This window comes from Anser anser (genome assembly GCF_964211835.1).
Source record: "Anser anser genome assembly, chromosome: 9".
In the NCBI taxonomy this organism is placed as follows: domain Eukaryota; kingdom Metazoa; phylum Chordata; class Aves; order Anseriformes; family Anatidae; genus Anser; species Anser anser.
In genome coordinates this window covers 23,538,329-23,560,590 of record NC_139729.1, presented here as the reverse complement: position 1 = coordinate 23,560,590, position 22,262 = coordinate 23,538,329, and the positions used below count along the sequence as shown (strand labels likewise).

General features: G+C 44.5%; 1 protein-coding gene across 1 annotated transcript in view; it reads left to right on the top strand.

Annotated features, from left to right (window-relative positions):
• Window positions 1-22,262, top strand: part of FNDC3B (fibronectin type III domain containing 3B) — a 183,740-nt gene that overhangs the window by 34,000 nt on the left and 127,478 nt on the right. Inside the window, exons 2-3 of the mRNA XM_083848894.1 lie at window positions 1,752-1,890; window positions 7,776-7,851. Of these exons, the coding sequence (XP_083705020.1) occupies window positions 1,780-1,890; window positions 7,776-7,851 (187 nt within the window). The 5' untranslated portion in view covers window positions 1,752-1,779. The remainder of the gene's footprint in view (window positions 1-1,751; window positions 1,891-7,775; window positions 7,852-22,262) is intronic.

Sequence of the window (22,262 nt, the reverse complement as noted above, 5' to 3'; positions counted from 1 at the left end):
CACCTGAAGAACCCCAAACCTATAATTTTTAGTTGTGAGCTTAAATCTTTCTCAACGTTAAAACCCGAGACCTTGAGGTAATGAAAACCAAAAGGTTTAGGAGGAAGCTCCAAATACTGCAAAGCTTAGGGGTGGAAAATGTACCGGGCAGAGCGCCTGGGCTGCCGGGCAGGCTGCTGGAGCTGGGGCTGCCAGCCCTGGGCTGCTAAAGGCAGGGGGTGGTTGCCACCGAGATTCGAGTAGGATCGAGGTCTGATCCTGTCTGGGAGCACGTGGTGGCTGTCCTTGGGTCTGTGGTGGGAGGAATTGTTCAGGGCAGCGGTTCTGGGTGAGGTCCCAGCCGTGCCAGGCGCGGCGGGGGTGACTTAACGTGAGTAGGGCCGGGTGTCTGCGGGAGCTGCTTCCCAGGCCTTCTGAGAGGTCTGTCCTGTAATTACATCTCCAACAAAAGGAGACGTTGCATGTAAAGATGCATGAAAACAGCCTGCCTCTGTTTATACCTCGGGGCAGTGGCAATTAGCAACGCGGCGCTCTCACGCCAGTAAGCAAGTCGGAAGGAGCTGGGCAGGCTGTGCCAACTTTGGCGCTAGGGTAAATGAAGATTTAAAGTGGTTTTCAGGTGTGCGGATGCAGAAGCAGGGCTGAGCCAGCACGTCTTCTGAGAAACAAGCGTGCTGCTAGCCCCGGTACCGTGTGGGTGGAAAGGGGGCAGCCGTAGGGGCTGGAGGGTGCGGGTGGTGGGATGCCAGCTCCGCAACGCTCGCCTTGGGAGCAGGGTTTTGCCTGTTGCTCGTTGCCAGAAATTCCCCTCTTTATATCCTGGTGGTCCTGTCCTGGGAGGACTTTGGGAATCTCTGGTGTGAGAAAATAGGGAGGTTGTGTGACCACTGCGAGACCATCAGGCTGGCTTGTGTCGGTTTTGAATCGAAGACTACAGAAGCTGTGGGGTTAGGTCATCCATCTTATTCACTGAAGAGCTGGATTATTGCCCCATAAAACAGTACGATGGGGCATACTGTTAATGGGGAACTATTAACGTGGGATTAAGGCTTGTTTTTACAGAGCAATGGTTTTAGTGAAGTTTAAATAACACATCAGCGAGCTGTTAGGAGAGAGGGAGCGCTGAAAGCGGTTCCCTGCAGATCCAGAAGTGGGATCTTGCACTGTGCTCTGTTGCCCTCTGTAGAGTGCGAGGTGCTCGGTGGGGCTGTGCTGCCCCTCCTGCTCCAGCAGAAACCCTTCTCCTTTGCATTGTGGTTAAGTGAAAGTCTGATCCTTGTTTTACAGGTGTTGGTTCTCACTGTTACAGGGCATAGAGAGAAAATAAAGCTGTTTGGCTTTGAACTGTGGGTATCGAGTGAAACGGATGGGTTTCAAACAAAACGCATCTTAACTGCGCAGGCACTGTGTCCTGCAGAGCTGGGGCAGCAAGCAGGACGCTGAGCAAATCGCCCTCCAAGCATCTCGGAACTTGCCTGTTTCAGCTCGGAGATGGGGGCTCAGATTTTCAATCGTGGGAAAGAGTGGGAAGTTTGTTCAAACTGGCTGGTTTGTTTTTGGAAGTCTTACGCGGAAACTTGACATAAGCCGTGATCTTGATCTAACATTTTAAACCTGCTGATTTCTTCAGAGCCTCGTGTGTGCATCCTGTTACCAGAGGAGGTGTCCTGCTTAGGTTGCCGCCTTAACGGTGAAATCCACGAAAGCCCACGAGGGTTTTGCAGAGTCTCTAACTGGTGCTTCTCTTGCAGGAAGCCCGTCGAGGAAAATTCTCCATGAATGTACGTCACAATGATGATGACCGACCAAATCCCGCTGGAGCTGCCACCGTTGCTGAATGGGGAGGTAGCCATGATGCCTCACATCGTGAACGGCGATGGATCACAGCAGGTCAGTGCGCTCTGCAGAGGTTGTCTTTGTCTCCTTACAGCCTGGAGGTTCAAGCTGATGGTTGGTAAATTCCCAGGCTTGTTGTCTTCCTCTTTGTAGCACATCTGCCCGAGCAATTTTTCTGTATTATTCAATTTAGTTGCCTCCTCATTTGAGGCATTTCAGCAAAGTATTTTAAACGAGATAGAAATAAACTCTCCTTCGTGAATCAATATAAAACGTCATTTTGTTACCTCTCGTTCCCTTGATAGTTTGTTCTTCCTTCCAAACTTATTTTGAGCTATGCTAACCACAAAGGAAGAATGACTTCCCCTTTTCTTCTGTTTGCTTATCTGGATTTGCAAAACAAGGCAGAATTTTCATTGCTGTGATTTTTTAGAAGTTCATTTCTGCACGGTGTGCTGCATCTTGAGAAAAATGAAGCGAGCTTGTAATGGCTCTATTTGTCGAGTCCATTATTAATACGCTTAAGTGAAGGAATGGTTTTATTGCTATTGAGTACCATAATTACTCCTTAGATAGGCCCTTTCCTCCTTGCTGGAAACCATTTACCAGGGCGGACTGTCCAGTGGGTCCTTGTGCATTACAGAAAGAATAAATGGGGTGTGCTTTGAGCTGGGTTCTAAGTCAAACTCTGAATTTCTCCATCAGCGATGATTCAGCAGCCTCGCTTGGCAGAGACCTCCGTTGCCTTTAAACCAGCTTCTCATCCAGTGTTTTGGAGAAAAAAATCGCTGATGTAGTGCAATTGCACGAACTGTGCTGCACAATGTGAGTCAGCAGAATGCTTCTGGGTCCGGTTCCTCTTCTGCACGTGTGTTTGTTGGGTGATGGTTGTAGACCTAAAGTGAGAATAGTTCCCATCTTATTTCTTTAAGTACTTGTAGGTGGAATACAAGTTTTCTGTCAAACTTTTTTTGTGATTGTAGCCTGGATATCCCCTCAAAAGTTGCACTGCTTAGCTGCCTTTGTTGTTTATCATTTTCACCCTGTTCCTGAAGCTTTAGGTCGTGTTTTCACTTTTAAAAATTGTAGTTCTAAAATTGAATGAAACTGGAAAAAATGCTTTGCTTGGTCTTCGCATAATGTAGCAGCAAATGGACTGCATCAATTGCTTTTAACATGATTTCAGATGTTGCATGTTTGTTGAAAGAGCTATCTCGGTTACTTGTAAGGCAGGAAGAGCCCTCAGATCCGTTCCATGTAAGTACGAATTCCTTAATAAAGATGCTTATGGTGCTCCATAAATAGGTGCAAATCTGACAGGGACATGTGCTTGCCCAGGGTGTAATTACAGCCTCTCTTAGAAGCTGTGGCAGAAAGCATCATAGCTCAGCTGGTGAGAGGCAAGGCACGCTGACTTTGGGACTGCAGCAGGGCCGATACACAAATCCGTGCCTCTGCTCCGAACCTGACAGTGCATTTATTGTTCCTGGTGAGATGCTCTGGGTGCGCTCGCTGTTGCTCACCCATGTGCTTTATTAGATAAGTGAGCCTCAGCCACGCCAGCACGGCCATTTGCAGAGCTGTGCTATAGCTGTGCTTAGGAGCTCTGAGCTTGAGAGAGATTTTTCTCAAAAGACCAGTCCCTGAATGTGTAGAAAAGAGCAGGCTGAGGCTGGTAAAATCCCTTAGCTGTTACCAGCAGCCAGATGGAGAGTGCTGCAGGAGGGAGTTCTGCCAGTAATCACTGCTGGAGCGTAAGACAATTGTCCAGGAGCATTTAATTTATTTTTTTTTATCTTCCTGGGGGTAAGTTGCACAGATGTACAGGGCAGGGCTGAGACTGTCTTTGCCTGCTTGATGGTAATCCCTCTTCTCTACGCTACCCAAAATGGCATTTGTCACCCGCTTTTTTTTTTTTTTCAAGTTTCCCATACTTAATTTCCACTTCTGCTGACTGTATTTAATGCTCTCATGTCCCTTCCAGAGCAGCTGCTGCCTCTTTCTGCTTCTAAGCCACTTGTCGCTCCCGTGGGCAGTCTGGGAGTTGCAATCCATCTTTTGGGCTGAGCAGCCCAGCCTGTAGGTTCCCCACTGCTTGCCCAAAAATGCTCAGGGCGTGAGGTCGAGGTCTGGAGAGCTGTGCCACAGCACGTCTGTGCAAAATTCCCTGCCACTATTTTTTGGCCAGTTTTATTTTGACTTGGTTAGATTCATTTATTTTTTAATATAAAAGTGGATAACGGAAAATGGATAATAGGAAAACGGGTAATTAAGCCCCGAATGTTATCATCAAAGTACTGGTCTTTAAAAGTCACTGCTTGCTTGTTTGAGATGTAGCACCTCGAGTGATTATCTTCCCCTCCCCCTGCAGTAAAATTGAAAGTATCTCTCCTACCTACTTGTGTGCGGCTGAGGAGTGCGTTCCCGAAAAGAATCTCCCGGGCAGAGCAGTTTGAATTCTTTGGTCCTTCCTGGGAACTGGTATTTCACTGGGAGCTGGGACGTGGGATGCTAAAGCAGAATAGAGAATGAGCCCAAGTGATTATTCTGGTTTGCTTTTTTTCCCCCCAAAGATGCAATGTGTTCCTAAGTTTTTGCACTGCATGAAGTATAAATACAGTACATTTTAATAGTTCATAACGCGTTTGCTTAGAGCCTGTGGCTGGGTGCCAGATAAAGCCTGCGATGCCACCTCCCCCAGCTGTGCGGAGCTTGGTGAACCTGAGCAGAGAAGGGAAGGTTTGCTTCTCTGGAAATTGTTTAAGGCAGATGTTTTCCTATGCTAAAGCAGCGCAAGTGGCTGTTTGACCTGAACAAGGAAAAGGTGCTCTTACAAGTGGTACTATTTTAAATTAATCATTGGGTTGTGTTTCACTGAGTGGATGCAAATGAATGTCTCCTTGCTCCTGTTCGTGGGCGATCTGCAGCCAAACATGCAGAAGGCGATGCCTTGTTTTAATGGTGAATTTCCTTGTGCGTGATTAAAAAAGGCTTGTGTAAGTTAACAGGAGCTCTGTGAGAGGGGTGCAGGGCCATGGACCTGATCAGGTAGCATCTTTTATCTTTGTGCGTGACCGTTCACCCGCTGTGTCCCCAGCTTTACATTCCTGAGCTTTAAACCCGTGCTGGATGCAGGTGGCAGGTCCCTGCGCCTCTTCCCCCGTCCCATAACGTGGGAATTGGTGGCGGGAGCGAGGGTGATGCGGGTGACACAGGCTGGGCTTGAACTGAGAACTTAGTCTGGACACAGCAATGACTCCCAAACTGGGCACGTGTGTCAGTATAAATATTTGTGCTAGCTGTGCAGCTTCACACCGTCAATCAGTGTTAACAAATGTGGCTGCTTACACAAAACAAGTGGCGTTCTCAAATGCAAAATGCACGGAAGCGTTAACGCAGGTAGCAAGCTCTCTACGGCGATGCAACAGCCAAGGCTGGGCTTCCACGTGGGGTGGATGTACCAAACGTCTGAGTACTTTGGAGGGAAAAGAGAGAGCCTTCGGGACCGTGCTGCTGGCACAAGTGGAGCTGGGACTCACTGACCCATCCTGAGCCGCAGGGAGCAGCCGGCAGCACCAGGAAGGGGCTGGGAAACCTCGGGGTGCTGGGTGCTGGAAGGGACACGGGGCAATTAAAGATCCTGCGTCTTTTCACTGAAATAAAGACGTAATCCTTAGACTTTTTTTTTTTATTATTACTTTCCTTAGATTTTAATTAAAAGTTTCAGAAACAAGGCATGCTCTTAAAGACCCTCGTGTGGAGGAGGAAGTGGGGTAGAAAAGCTGTGTACTATCATGCAGAATATTGCTTGGTGTTGCAGGGGAAAAAGTAACTCTCTGGGTGAGTTCATTTCCCACCAGGGCACCCTTGGTGCATGCACACAACAGAAGTCACGGCGTGCTCTGGGGCTGCAGAACCGAGCCCCGTGTGCAGGGAGCCTGGTCCTGCTCTGTGTGCGACCGGGTTGGAAACGGGGCTCCCCGCTCCTTGGGGCGGGTTTGATGCCTGGGTGGTGTTTTATGAAGGGAAAGGATCAAGGTTTGCAGACTTCAGATGTCGCTCTGGTTAGGGTATGAGCGTGAGGAGCTGGGCTAAGTGCTTCTGAAAGTGTGGTGGTGTGCTGGAGTCTCCCTGTCTGCCAGGTTCCGTAATAAGGGACCGGCTTTAGAGCTGCTAACACATAATGCCAATGAGCTAAATAAATATTTTTACGATTCTCTGCCTCTGTGTTCAGGTTGCTTTTTAACTATTTTTTTAAGCTGAGCGGCACTGGCCTGCTGTGCCCTTCTTGTGAGCAGATGCCGGTGTGCTGTCATGGACGATCCACGGCTGCTCGCAGCAGCAGAAGCCTTCGGTGCTGTCACTTAGATGCCGATTGTTGGGAGATCGGGGCTGGGATGGCTTCGTGCCTCTTATCTGCTCTGAACCATTCATTGTGGTCTGGCTGCTGGATCGGATCCACACCGATCAGCCTTCTGAGAAATTATTGTTTCAGACAAAATAATGGCTTTCGTATGTCGCTCCTCTGATTTCCAGCTTTGTGCTTTAAAAATGTTACTGCAGTAATGGGTTTCTGTAGGATTACTGTAATTCAGAAGGTCACGCAGGCAATAATTACCCTATGCATTTAGTATAAGGGCTTCAGAAACACAACGCTAATTCACGTTCTGTCATCCCAGATTGAATGATTAGATTCTGCATGCAGGTGTCCCAGCATATAAAGACTAGACCTAAATTTTGAGAGAGAAGTAGGTCTACAAAAAGATGTAGATCTATATTTTCAACGTGTACCAAGATTAATTCAGATGTTGAATAATTTTCCAGCAATGCAAAGCTAACAGGAGTATGTTTAAAATCTTTGAATAAGTTTCACAACCAGCAAGAGCACAGGAAAAATGATCACTTGCCCCCAGTGAAACTCTTCCTTAAGGAAATGAGTCTAAACAGTAAATTTCCAGACCGCTCCCCGTCCTGACTTTGGACACCTGAAAATTAATAAAGAGGAGTGCAGCTTGCGCTGAGCTTTGCATGGTGCTTAGTAAGTGGAGCCCAGAAGCCCTCCTGCTCTGTGCCTGCTGGGTCCCCCGCGTTGCTTTGGTGCCCACGAGGCCGTCAGGATCAGGGCCCAGTTAGCTGTGGGTTGAAATGGAGACAGGCAGCCGCACCTCGTCCTCAGGATGCTATTCTGTACAAGGTCTTGGGGTATAAACGTGCTTTTGCAGTCTCGCAGTAGCTTGTGCTGATCTCATCCCCTGCAAATTAAGAGTAAGACAAGTAAATGCAAAATGATTTCTTGAAACCCATTTTACTTGCACGGAGGGTGTGGGGGATGTGTTTTGACACTTCGTGGTCTTGTACCATTGCTATCTGCAGAATTGAGCAATGGGAGACAAGGCGTGATACGTTGGTTTTATTATTATATTGTGTGTTACACAGTTTATTAGTTTTGTGTGCAATGTTGAACTGCGTGTCTATGGATTTTGCCTAATTAAGATTTGTTATGTGTGGGACTGAAGGATAAAATTAAAAAAAAATGCAGTGGATCAATTCCCATTGTACTGCCAGGGACTTGTGTTGCTGTGAACTTGATACCATGGCATGGCCTGATCGTTCCTGCTGCAGTCCGCTCTGCAGTCTCGTGTCTAAAGATTTATGTCCGTCACTACCAGCGTTTAGCCAGGTTAAACGTGCCGTCAGGGGTTTGGTGGTGTAACATGAAGCTGTAATTGTCACCTCTGCACAACTAATCTTTACTTCAGCTCCTAAAATGTAAATGAGTAGGCAAGCTTTAAATCTCCACTGGTTCCTGGACCCTGCTGGTACCCAAGGATGTAGTTAGTTGGGTCTGTTCCTCTCCCCACCCTCCCGTGTGGCTTCTGAAGTACTGGTAACACCACCCGGGTTGAAATAGTGAAACAAATGTTTTTTTCTTTTGGCAGGTCTTTTTGGTTCAAGTTAATCCAGGTGAAACCTTTACAATAAGGGCTGAAGATGGAACCCTGCAGTGCATTCAAGGTAAGAATGGAACATCTGATGAACATTTGTTTGTGTTGTGGAAAAACTTGTGTTCTGATCTCTACAAAAAATGTGACATGCAGTTCTGAAAACGCAACGAAGCACTTAAGAGTGAAAATTTGCAGACATGACTACCATATATGTTACAGGATTTCAGTGTCTTAGAAACAAGTCATGAATTTCTTGCAAGTTCAGGAGATTTCTCTTCTTCTTTAGTTCATTCATCAGCATTTTCATAAATATGTATATTTCCTTATAACCAAATGGTAAATACAAACAGTTACCGAGTTAAATTTAAAGCTAGGAACAATTAAATGCATATCTACAAACATACAAAAGCAATTTTGTTCTCACACAGGCATCAGGAGTGACAGAAAGTGAACAGAGAAGTGCAGACATGGTAGAGTGCTTGGAGGAGTCAATTGGCTTTGAGCAGAATTTTTAATTGGGTCTTTAAAACCAGAGCTGGTTAATTATGTGGTATTGAATAAAAACATTTAAGCAGTCTTTTGATTGCTGTTTTTTCTTCTCTGTAAGGTTGTGTAAATATGATAAATTGTGTTTCTCCCCTTTATAAGAGGGACCACACAAGATCTTTTAACAGGTCTGAAGGGAGAATTGACAAAAGACCTTTCAGATTGTGTATTAAGTACCATGAAAAAGAGGTTTCTAGCTAGTAGCAAATACAGCTTTGAAGAAAATCATATAATTGCTTAGGTATAATGCTGTCTACAGTAAATACAAGCGGATTAAATCAATGTTTAAAGAGAATAGACTTTGCATACTGTTTTCAGTGTTCCTTTTTTTTGAGCTTATAGCACTATCTTTTATTTTGAGAAGGGTGGTGTTGCCTTCCCTGTCCTTTCCAGCTCTTAGGTCATTAAGCAGCAACCTCACTGGGCTACTCATTCAAAAACACTTCTTAAAAAAATAACGGTACTGGGTGAGAAAGAGTCAATCTAATGATAATTGTCTAGCTAGCAAATTGCCCCTGTATTTTGACTGCGGAATTCAAACCCGTACAAGACAGATTGTTTCTTGGACTGCATTGAGTCCTGAAGTCCTGCTGCTCAAGGGTAATTATGCTTTTTATTAAAATTTAGATTAGAAGGGGCCTCTGGAGGTCACCTTATCCAACCATCTGCTTTTAAAGCAGGGATAGCATCAGAGTTGGACCAGTGGTGTCCTCTGTGTGTGTTTGAACCTCACGTGGCACGCTCTTGAGTCTCTGGAGGAACATCTCTGTGACCGCCTCCCTCGCATCTCTCGTTGCCAGCGGTTGGTGGGACCCTCAGGAAGGGATGCCTCCACGTCTGTGTGGCACTGTGTGGAATGACAGCCTGTGTCTAAAAGCTGGCTTGCATTTCTCCAAAGGTTAACCTAATGCTGTGGCCTGAAAGGCTGGGGAGACAATCCTACTAAAATCATAACTATGAAGAACATCCTCCCCGTGTTTTGGGAGTATCTCAGTTTTAAAAATGTCAAAATAAATATGAACATGATTTTATTTGTTGGTTTTCTAAATACTTAAACCAAAACCAAACAAAACCAGCAACAACAAACAAACAGCCATGGATCGACATCATCAGGAAATGTTTTTTGGGATAAGGTCACCCAAGTGAACAGGATATGTGTGCCCATGAGCTGTCTGGATGTACCTAAGAGCTGGATATTTCTGTTACGTGAAATTTCATCCCCATGGAAATAAGGAATTAATAGTTGCTTGAGATAGATATTACAGAAGCTCCTCTGAACACCATCCAGGATTATTCAGCCTAGATGAGCAATAATAGCAGCAATTTAAAACTACTTGTTGACATTTATAGCCGACATGCTGTGTGGTAAGAAATTGGTCCTCGTGGCAATTAACAGAATAATAAAGTCAGGTACTTTTATTTGAAATGAATGCTTTTATATTGGCTAGTACATTATTCTTTTTCCATTAGAAATATAATTATGACAACATTTATGTATATTTTTTCATGTTTGAAGTCTTGTTCAGGCAGCATATTTAAATGAATGCAACTTGAAACCTCTCTATTCCGTATTTCCCGTAATTTAACATATTTGTGCCAGCAGGGCTTGTTTGGTGCTTGTCAGCAGTCTTTGATAAAAGTCATTTAGAATTCATGGTGTAAGATTGTCTCCTGGTTTTTGGCAGAGCTGTCGTATTGATTGCAAAGCCACACGTTTATTTGTATGTGCTGTTAAATTCTCGCTGAAAATTCCGATACTCTTCAGGCTGGAGTTTTGTGAACTCTTTACATTGCTGAACTAAGTATGTGCTTCAAACGTGGAATGTGATCTGACTGTATGTGATGCAGTCAGATAAAATAACCCCCCCCAAACCCTGAGAAACGAGGTATTTGTGTGCTTCAGAAGCCAGCCGTGGTGCTGGGAGCGGGGCAGGATGGCCCCTTTGTGCCGTGCTGCGCTCCGTGGGTGCTGCCCGTGCCTGCAGCTGCTGAACCCTGGGGGAAGTCTTCACTCAAACGGAGCTCTCAGCACCAAACCTCAGCTAAAATCAAGTATGGTTACCTTTTGGTTGGATCTGACTTGTTTGGGAAGTCCTGTTTTCCCTCGTGTCTGACTGAAGACTGGTGCAATGTCCTAACATCTCTGCTAGGAGCTTCCATTGCTGCATGAGAACAGCGTTACATGCTACATTACTTAAAAACACAGCAGAGGTTGGGCGTAGCTTGGGGCAGTGGAGTTTTACCCTAGCATCCTGGAGTGCTTTTGCCCTGGAAGGCAGCAAGGCCAAGTTGTCACGTGCAGCGCGCAGTGGGATGAATAATATGCACAAAATGAGTATTCTGGCACAACTTGAATTTGCTTGTCAAGCACATGTTGAAAATGCACGTCCAGAGACCTTGATGGAGACTGAATAACACTTCTATCTATTGATTGCACAGAATTGCTCAATTATTGCTAAATGTATTTTTTGTTGCCATCAATCTAAATGATAGGCAAGCTGGGTATTATTTTCTACCCCGAGCAAAGCAGACAAAGTTTGCTGTTCTGTAATTTTCTGTATGTATGCGTGGCATGTGAAAAGCCTGTGACAAAGAGGAAAGGCTAGAACATGTAGCAAAATAGCACCTGGCATGATTAATGTATATAATTCCTGGGTGTGTTATATCTAGCCCGTGCTGTTGGAAATATGTGCTTGAAACTTATCTGCAGCCTGTGATTGTTCAATATCACAGCCTAGACTTGGAATACTGAAGCTCAAAAATTACAAAAAAAACAGTGAAAGGAAATTGTGCTTCGATCCTAGCATCTCGTGGGCCAACAAGAGTCTGCATTAAATGGGGTTTTGTGTTGTGATGTTGTCAGGACCAAGGTGTAAATTTGCTATGGAGAGGAAGGGTTGTAGCTATGGTTAAGCATGAGTCAATGACGCCTTTGGGTGGCGTGTGGAGTGGTTGCACTGTGTAATGAAAAAGGGATAATAAGCACACACAGTTTACTAATATTGATGTTTGTTTCAACTGATGTTTCAAGCGTTTTGCTGAACGTGAAGCACTCTAGGGCCTTTCTTTGTTCTTATCTTGTAAAACCAAGAACGCATGAATTTCGGTGCTGCTTTTTCCGCTTTTAGAGCTAAGCTTTTTTGCTTAGCTCTAAAAACAAGCAGCTCAAGAGGCAGGCAAGAAATATGCTAAAAATCTAGCAGTGGTTTCTCAAATGAAAGATTTTCTGGAATTATTATTCCTTTAATTTGTGTGGGTGGGTTTCTTCAAATAAATGATGAAAATTGATACTAGCTCAGAATTGTGTTTTTTAAACAAGTTTTTAACAAAAAGGATTTTCACCAGCAGATCTGGTGAAAATGTGAAGGAATAGAGAGTATTAAAGACTGGAGGAGCGTAGATTTCTGTAGGAGGAATGTGTATGTAAGAGAAAAAAGGCTGTTAGTGTCCAGTTTAGTCTAAGCAAACCAAAAAAAGTCCTTTATTTTTCCCTTTAGTATGAGATTGGAAATAAGGAAGTGACTCAGTTTCTTGGAGGAAAGGAAAAAGTTGAAAATAGATGGGACATCATGTAAGCAAATGACTGATAGTTGCTGGGTGGAGGCAGGGGAGGCCGAGATTAGAGCAGGGAAGGGAATACCCGAGGGAGCTGGAGGAGGATGGAGGGCCAAAGATGGGGAGGAAAGAAGCCCGAGGAGGTGGAACACAAAATAGAGCTTCAGACAGCTGGCTTTTTCAAATCCTGCAAACTTGGAGTAAGCTACGAGAATCGATCTACCTGTTGCATCAGCTGCTGAAAGCATTGCCCTTGCTCTGCAGGCACAGAGGCAGCTGGTGAATCAGCGCACCTCTCGTACTTCCAGTCTGAGCCGAAATAGCAGCAGCACCTGAGGTCGTGTCGCTTTGGGAGGCTTCCAGAAGGCTGGGAGGGCGCTTGTGGTGGGAGCACAGCTGTGCTGGGAGAGCCGTGCCGGTTACCTGGCTCGGGCAGGACAGGGGCTGGTTTTGGAAGGGGGAAGAAGTAAAAGGTTCGTCTGAAGTTCTGGCTGGCAGGTTGTTCGGTTGTTGTCGCCTTCTGTTTTCTTCTTTCTTGCAGTATCTGCAGGGTTCTGAGAAGTTGGTCCTGGGTAAAACTTTAAGAAATTGTTACAAGTGTTTTCAGAGTAAGCTGCATTAATTAACACAGAATTCTGCAAAGCAGGAAGAAACGATGTCTGTCTTTTACACGGAGGGCCCTTTTCACCCTGATATCTTTTAAAGCACAGTTCTTACTATCCATTTACATTGTCTCACTTGATTTGTGGTACTTGGCGTTTAGATTTTATATTTGATGGAAAAGTCAGGCCTCCAGTACTCATTGGCCTTCTTAGCATGCCAACACATTTAAATAAGTTTTTGATTTATTAACGTACTTTCCATCAATGGACAAAAGAGGTCTTATCTGCACAAGTCTCTTCCAGAAAAAAACTATTGTGGAGAGCTAGAATTTGGAAGAATCACGTGGTGCTGTTTTTTAATTCCTCTCTAAGCAATCTTTGCTGGATTTAGTAAAAATATTTCTTCTATCCCCAGAGCCAGCACCATCCTTCGGAGGTACTGCGTCCCACCTGCTAGCTCCGGTGCGCAGCGCTGCCGTGCCCGGGCTGTGGTTCAGTCCTGGCCCTTCTGCCGGGATGCTCTCCACGTAGTTTTTCCAAGCCCTAGCTATAAGTCACCAGTTCTTATATCTAGCTGTGTAATTGTAACAGGCATTGTTAGCGTAGTTTTTTTTGCCTGTTTTCTCACTGGGGCCCCGTTATGAACCAGATAATAGTTGTGCTGGAGCCTTTTATCCTCTCTGTTCCTGGTACTTATTCTGTTGTTTTTCAGATATGGACATTTTGGCCTGTTAGCGTTTGGTCACCTTGGGATAGTGAGGTTCTGCTTGTGTCATTTCCATAACTTGTGTTGAAATCTGTGAGAAGAGAGAGGAAGGAGATGCTAACTTGATCAGAATGGGTTTTTTCCTTGTTGTCAGTGAGCTTGCAGTACCAATCTCCTTTCATCTCATAGGTTTTGTTTTTAGCACACCAGAATAAAGCATAGGAAACTGTGTAAGAAGCCAAAAGTAAACAATAGGATGCTTTGTTTACTGTGAGCATAATCTTAGCTTCTCCCCTTTACATCTGACAATGCTAAGAATAATCATAGGGGGTTTCTTTGGATGTGTGTGGAATAAATCTCGAGTAAGATGCACCTGCAGTAGGTATGGTGTATGGAACGTCCAGTCCTGTAAAAATCCCTTTTAATGCAGCATAGTGAATCAATAGCTGTTGCTTAATGTAATTCCCTGATACAAGACAAAAATAAAAAAGACACTTGAACACACAACTGAATTTCGAGTTGGTTAATCCTTTCCCCGTTATAGCGTGAATGTTCTAGGAGGAGCGAAAGGAGAGCAGCGCTGCGTGTGACATGCGGAGGAACGTGGGGTCTCGGAGCATCTCGGAGGAGCCCGGCAGTGACCCGCACAGGCGCGCTGGGAGGGAGAGCCTTTCCCCAGCCGCTGCGGCTGCGGGCTGCCTGCTGCAGACAGCCGGGATGTGACCTGGCACCAGCGCACGTCCTGCTGACGTGGCCTCCGCGGGAGCGCGAGCGGGGCGGCTGGGAGCCGAGGGGCGGCGGGAGAAGGGCCGGCAGGCTCCAACTCTGCGAGCGTACAAGTACAGAAAAGCACGGCGTCCTGCTTCACAGCAGAGTAACACGTGGGCAAGCAGAGTTCACGCAGAAAGTTTGTCCCTTGGTGAAGTGAGAGAAAGCGTGGCTCTTTTTTGTTTTTCACTTCCTAGGAATCTACTGCTGGGAAATGCATTTATCTATAAAATTAGGACAGCAGACTTTAAAGACAAATGCTGGAGCATGTGGCCCAATGGGCTATGATTTCAAGCTTTATTGGTTTTGTAAATGTGTAGGCCTTGTCTTTGAGGTTTGTGTTTTTTTTGTTTTACGTGTATATACCTACACCCAAGAGGATCAGCAGGCGTGATACGTTTCAACTAGTTTGAGGGGATGCTTTTAAAGGCAGTGTGTCATAGCAGCATGCTGTAATTTTTTAACTGTCTCCCAATATCTGTGGATTTCTCCCCAAAACATAGAGAATCTGTGTGTCTGTCTCAGTAAAAAACAAACCCAGCTCTGCAGGAATGCTTGAATTGTCTGTGTAGGTCCTGCTCAAATGAAAATAGTCCTTCAGCTGTAGAACCAGTACATTCCAATCAGTGGTGTCAGTCTGTTAAAATCCAAGATCCACATTCTTTACCCAGTCTACTCGGCCTGCAGACATTGCAAACACATTAGTCAGTGCTTTCAGTCTTTTTAAAGTGCATTAGTGCAGCTACAGTTCTAAGTTAGTAAAGCAATTATAAGCAGCCTCCTTAATCTGAAGCAGTTATATTTCTTGGCCAGAAGAGTCGAGAAATAATTCTATCAGCCTTATTAAATTCCATTGCTACTCCTCACAGGCAAATGTTTGGTTTCCTATCCTTTTTATTCGTTGGCCGTTTGATTTTGGTTCATGTTTGTTTCATATACGCAATGAAAAATTCTTCATGGTACAACACAATTTGCAGAGTTAGCTAAAGAGCAGAGTTTATTTGATAAAAGCCAGCGTGAGCTGTTATAACCAGAAAGAGCTATTTGTATAATTTTGTCAGAAAAGTCTCTTGGAGAGGGGAAAAAAAAAAGAGGAAGGGAACTGAACACGGAGAAGGTGGACAAATGCACAGGTTTCTGGATTCACTATAGATGTCTTAAATACAAGATCTGGTAAGTCCTCGTGCATTTGGTGTGACGCTGTGACACTCCTCTCAACAGGCTGCGAGGAGAATGCTGGTAACTGAAGCCCTGCCTGCTCTTGCCAAAACCAGAAGTAGCTGTTGTGGCAGCTGGCATTAACCTTGATTTAAAGGGAATCTATCATCCAAGTACAAGGAGGCATTAACCCTCCGTGTCAGCTCTGCCATGGGCTCGTCCTACAAAGCTTGTGCAGTGCGTTGCTGGCTGTCACCCTGAATAGACCTTGCATCCTCAAATCACTTTGAGGAAGACCTCGGGATTTGTTGTTTTTAACCTATTCTTCGGTTCAGACTTTCTGGTGGAGAAGACATCACCTCTGTTCTGTCAGCATTTACCTTGGATTCTGCTCACTTCTAAGGACTCTCAGCGTATATTTGGCAAATGAGATCTTTAATCACAACTGTTTGAGGCTGGAAAACCATTTGCTAGAAGCAAAGCAGTGCTGCTCCTGGCTCTATGATATGCTTTCTGTATTTTAGAGTGTCAAGAACTATTTCTTGCAGGAAAGAAATTTTATGTTCTCTGCAAAGAGAGTTTGCCAGTTTTATAGCTTTTATTAATTTCATGTGATGCATTGTGACTGTCTGAAATTGGCATAGCGGATATTTTTGATATTTATAAAATGGCTAAGGCAGTCATTTCCTTCCATGTAGTCAGACTGTTAACCCAGGAAGACAGACATTTAGCAGCAGACTTTAAATGCAGACTTCTTTTGAGTTGCCCATTTGAAGGATGAAGGGCGGGGAATCAAAGAAGCTTGGTGGCAGTTTCCAAATGCTTACACCTGGAACTTCACTTAGGAATTGCTGATGAAGTTCCCTCGCTGAGGGAGGCTGAAGATACCGTGTTCACGTCTGTGGCAGCAAGGCAAGTAGTCTATCAATTGTAAAACTAAGGTAGGAGACATGGATTGGGGATCCGGAGGAAGCACATGGTCACTCAAAAGCGTTACAGGGCTTTTTATCATCCTGGTGTTTCTTCTTTCTAATTATACAAAAACAAAACAAAACAAAAAACAACAGCAAGAAAAACAACTCAAATACATAGTAGTAGTAGTTAATTGAATTGACCTTTAAATGTTGTGGTGGTAAAGAATGTAAAATGGATTGTTTGTTGGTTTTGCTGAACTTTAAATTGCATTTATGCCTACCATAAAAAGAGAAATCTGTAGTGGCTGTGTGTGATTCAGCTGTTGATCCCACTGTTGGACTTCTTGTCAGACTTCTGGGTTGGAGAGCTTTCCCTCTGCAAGTCTAACCTGGTCTATATTTAGATATAGTATGTATGATCATATCCTTAAGAAGTTTATTTGTTCCTTCTGCACATTGTTTTCTCATAGGCACTGAGTCAGTGATATTGCAATGACTGTCCTTACAATGACTGCATCCCTGACTTAAAGAAGAAAACAAAGAGGGGAAAAAAACCACACCATTCAACAACGCTATCCGTTACACTATCCGTTTTGAAATTGCGTAATTCTGGACAGCCTCAAAGTAGTATCATTAATATTTATCTAAAAAATAAATCTTGAATATGAATTTGTGTTCTAAAATATTTAACATTCAAATAATGTGCATGCAGCTTTCAAGCAAAGTTGCATAAGTAACCACATGGACCACGTTTACCCAAATGTGTGCTTCTAAGTGATGCACCTCTCCAGCAAGGCTAGGCTGTAGGTTATTTATAAAATTCCAGCCTAAAATTCTTAGAAACGTGCATGCTTTTGCTTGCCGCCTACCTCTGCTAAGGACCAGCCTCTTCAGGTGCCGTCTTGGCTAGGCCGCTGCAGATGAACTTGCTGTAACAGCATAAAGCATTATTTTTATCTCAGCAGAAGATATTATCTCATAATAACATTTTTGAACGTTTCTAGCTGAATTGTTTTGAGCGTTGGAGCTGTGCCTGGAGAGGGGACCGAAACACAATGCCAGCCATTCTCAATTGTGAGGGCAAGGAGCTCTGAGCGTGGTGAAGAGACTGTGAGGAGTCGGGCGGGAGCACAAGGGGCCTTCCGTCCTGGGCCCCGCTGACGGCGCGAGGCTTACGGCAGTGCCAGCACTTGGCTGATTCCTAAACCTTGATACACGCACGTATGTAGAAATAGCATTAAATATGGCCTTGCATTACCTTATAGCTGGTAGTCAGTGATCGGAGCGCTGTGGAAGCGTTCACGGCCTCTGGAAGTGGCAAGCAAGCGCTGCCGGTGATCCGCCCGCAGGGCTTTCACGGAGGGTGCATTACGTTTACTTCACAAGGTAGATGTGATTTGCCTCCCTTGGGGGAGAATTCTGATATTTTGAATGTTTATCAGCCATCTGCAAAATGGAATGAACATAATTGGTGGCTAATTGTTTGAAAGAACTGTGAAATACAATTACGAAGAGTTAAGCTGAAACAAATTGTGTTTATGAAATCTAGCATAAGAAATACTATATTAATCCTGCCTCAATACCAGGAAACAAAATTAGTATAATTAAGACTATCATATTGTAATTTTCTTGGCAACTAGATGCTTTGGCTGCTGCCTTTCTATTTTAATGCGGTTGGAGCAGACTGGCTTCCTGTCAGGTGGTGCCTCCTGCCGCCGCTGCCAAAGTCATTATAAAATTACTTTGTTTACTCCTGTCATTGGACATAGGAGATGCTACTGTTGTTGACTGGAAAAAGTGCTCTAAATTGTGCATTTTGGCTATTTTGTTGTGGCCACAGAGTAATTTTGCAGGCTTTGTTAGGCCACGCTTTGCAGGTCCAGCTGGAAGCGCCGTTTACGCAGGGAGCTCAGGCTTTGAGATGCCTTCTCTGTGGCTGCTGCTTCCTGAACCCCGGGCCTCCATCTTCGTGCTAAGGAAAAGGTTTGAGTCTTCAGTGGTGTTTTGTGAACTTACAGATTGCTACCTAGAGTTTCACTGAAGGAGCTCTTCGGGTTGCAGCTTGCCTTCCTGCGGCTGCCAGTCGTGTCAGCAAGGAGAAAGCTCAACAGCAAAAACCTACATCTTCTGCTTAGCAGTGTGCAAGAAGCTCTGCACTCCATCCTACGTTATTTTGTAGGTTGTGGTGGCCTCTTTTGTAGGTGAGACAGTGCCGGAGAGATACTGCCACATCAGCAAATAGTTGTAGTTAGGGTAGATGAATAGAGGAGGTGAATATTGTAATGTTAACAAGAATCCAATTACACACTATATGATGAAAAGTAAATCAAGTAACTTGGCTATTTATATTTAAGTAAACTTAAGCACATTTAAAAAGATCTTAGGAGTAGCAGTCATAGCTATTTCAATGCCAGTAGAGAGAAACGTAAGGAAAGCAGTTACAGGTTGGCACTTTTAAACTAGCTTTTTGTTGCACGTGTATGGCCGATGAGATAGATGGTGGATTTGTTGTGCAGTGTGCTCAGGTCAGAAAAAATGAGTATGTAACGGAGCTGTTATTGTTGCAGTTTTTATGTCACTATTGTGAACGCATTCAATTAAGGGATAATTAGCATAATGCCTGCTTTGATCTCTTCTTAATGGTTTAATTGCTTCTCTGAGTTAAACAAACACTATGCTTATTTTACAAAATTTTCCCTTGGGAGCTTGTCACATGGAAGTGTATGTGCATGTATTTATTTTTTAAGCACCAAGAATAATCATTTATTTAATTAAGCTTCTCCTGAAATTCTCTTTTGGGATATTCTTTGTTCTTAAGAGCTGCCTGAATAGCTGATGTGTCACAATAGGCTAGGTAGGAGTGATAATGAAATTGTCAACTGGAAAACAACTGCGTATGCTAATGATCCGATTATTATTCCAGGGTCATCTGGCTGGCTGGCTTTGTGGATATAAATACCAGCATACATTTCCCTGTACTTTGTGGAATGCTTTCACAGATTCAAAGCCCTGTGACAGCTGCAGATGTGAGAGCTTGCCCTCTGTCCGTGAGGATTGCCCCCGCGGTAGCACAGCGGGCAGCAGGTAGCTGTAGACGAGAGCATCTCCTCCTCCTCATGCACTCCGCTGCTCGCCAGGTCCGTGCCCCTCTCCCCTGCGCCCCGTGAAGTCCCAGGGCTGGCAGGGCAGAGCTTCCCAGCTCGGCTGACTTGGTGTCTGCAGGGACTTGTCCCTGCCTGGGTCCTGAGCTGGTAGGCTGCCCTGCAGCACGCCCGCAGCTTCCAGAGGTAGCGATATACTCGCAAGGCAGTAGGAAACTGTACTGTCTGGTTCTTTTCATCCTTTTCTTTTTTTCTTTTTTTTTCATTCCTTACTGTTTTTTAATGACACGTTCTTTCTCTATATGTCACGTAACAACATGCGTATCAGAGCTTCCTGGAGATTGCAGAAAATAACAGAAGGAATAGCCATATAATGTTTAAAAACCTTTTCTGGCATGGGTGAGCTTTTACAAAGAAGCATACTTGTAAGGGATGTTCAGTGTCTTCCTTTTGCTTGCCTGCACTTCCAGAAGTGGTCTACTCTGCCAGGGTACTAGAATTCATCATGGGTTTTATCGGGATTTGCTTCTTACAGAAGCTCTAAGCAACATGCGGCTTTACCGGCTGGCTCCTTTGCAATGTGGTGTCCCCTGTTTAGCAGTGACATTATTTAGTGCAGGAATTGAACGTTTTCCAGAGAGTTCCCCAGCCAAGGAATCTTGGCTCCCAAAATCCTTCTGGGGAGGGTACAGTTACTACATCAACGGGTTCTCCCTTCCGTGCACATGGGGTATTTGCTATGTTTCCTTCAAATGGTTTAACTGCCGAGTTAATTAATATGCTGGTTAAAATCTCATTTAAATAAAACTATCGTAACTGCCTGTTACTTGCCTAGTAGTGAAATGCTAACTCTGGTTTCCAGATGTAGCCCACTTCACGATGGTGTTTGGAAATAACACGTTAAACAACTCACCTGATGCTGTTTGGAGACTGATTGCAATGATAAACACTTATGAGAGTAATCTCCCTAATTGAGGCTATGAAAATGCACGTGTGTGGGTGGCGGTGGTGTGCGAATGAGTTTTAGTTTATGACTAGAAGGGTACACGGAGGAACTTTTTACTCTGGTAGATATTAGTATGTGCTGCTTTTGCTGAGCATATAAGCAGTAGCAGAACTTTTATCAAACTGTAAGTTTCAAGTTGTTGATGGAAACTTAGAGTTGTATTTCGTCAGCACATGGCAAGATACTAAATTGAAAGAAGAACTTGTGGTGAGGCATGTGGAAGTGATAGACGTAATTATGGCTGTAAATGCAAGTAGTGTAACAGTAGTTCCAATCAAGCAGAAATATTTGTCATGCAGAACATATGGAAGCATCCTGAGTGTGCTTTAGTGTAAGCCATGTGTGTTTTGTTTTTTTTTTAAAAAACAAAGGCCCCCCAAACTAGTCTCAGTCCTGCTGGTTTGCTGAATTTTTCTCCTCCTCTCCACTGCAGCAGTTGCTCTGCAAGTGGAGCAGGGTGTGTCCAAAGGTTTTGCAGTTTCTTTATTAATGCCTTCTCTGTTTGAACTGTGGCCTTTTATGTGTTCAAATGGCATAAGCTTGTGTTTTTCTCAAGGTGAATCTAAGACTAACATTTTGTTGGCAAGCACAACAAATTGAATAAATTAAATTGAATTTCCATTTTAAGGGCATCCTGAATAGCTGAACACCAAATTTGGGTGAGCTCTTTTATATTACGTGGTACACACAAAAATAAAGAAATGAAGTTGTACAAGGAGATATCTGGCATTTACTAAGTGCTGCTCATGGACGTAGCTATTGCCATTCTATACATAGCAAAAAAAAAAAAAAAAAGAAAAAAGAAAGGTTATGCACAAAATGGGTTAAGTGAATTAGCCAGTTATTCGAGCCAGCTGCTCTGCTAGAAATAGAAGTATAGCTATTTTCTAACCCCAAGCCGTGTAGTTGCAATGCTTCTTCAGTACTACTGCGTCTCCTGTGTTTTGACCTTTTTAAAGCCCTTCTTTTGTCAATTGAGAAGGTACATTTCAAATACCAATTGCAGTATCCACTTTGGAGCATTATTTTTCTTGCTTTATTTTTACTTCAAGATGGATGTGCCCGGCAGACGACGAGGTCAATTTTATCTGCCCAGGTCCAGTGAGTTGCTAAATGCAGTTTGTGAAAACGTCTAGGTGTTTTTATAGGGAACTTCTTGTGATTTGCAGTGTAGTGAGTAAAGCAGAAGTAATTCTGATTTAAGTACAAATGCAGTTGGAGGCTGAAAATTCTCTTTCATACCAACTAGCCCTTAAAAGCACACAGCAGCGTTGCTGATAGGGAATGCACGTCTATTTTTAAGCGGCGTACGCTTCCCCACGGCTGTCAGCGAGGCTGTTGGTGTTCCCAGCAGCTCCCTAGCAGAGGTTTCTCTCCCCACATCTCCACCCCGAGCACGAAGCGACCCTTCCGTGCGTGTTTGTCGCTGCTGTGTATGGGCCCGGCGTGTCGGCAGCTCATCCTTCTCCTTAACGAGACGTGCCTGTGAAACGTGGCCAGGACGGGGCGGGAGCCCGGGCCTGTCTGCAGGGAGGCCAAGCTGAAGTTTCTCAGTAGCTGGTGGTGCAAACTCGTCCCCTTCAGAAGGAGCTTCAGAGCACCCAAGTTCAGTTCTGCTGGTTGGGCTTTCGGGCCTTTCAGCCCTTTGTGCCTGTTCTCTCCAGAAGGGACGTGTTCCAGAGGTAAGAGATCCTGTAGGTCATGCTTGAAAATTGGAGTTGTGTTTTCCTGCGTTGAATTTCTGGACAGAGCTAACAGTGAAAATAGTATTTAATTCCTTATTTTCATTTTATTGTTGTTTGCCAGCATCCGCCAACACAGTTTCATTGTACAGAAGAAACTCTAAGCCCTTTCTGCCCCTCTCTGGTGCTGCTTCTTTAGCATTTTACCTGCAAGTTACTACATCTCCGCCGGACCTGGGAAGCTGGGCGCTGGTTGCCCCGTGCTGCAGAGATTTCGGAGTGGTGCTGCCCGCTCGGCTCGCAGCGCCACGTAATTGTTCCTCCGGCTTCTGCTGCTCCCCAGCAGTTCTCTGCCCTGTCCTTTTGTGCGAGTGGAGGAGAGCAAGCCTTCGCTGATAAAAGCAGCAGTTGTTTTGGACGTTGTAAAAGTAGCTGTTTGTTAC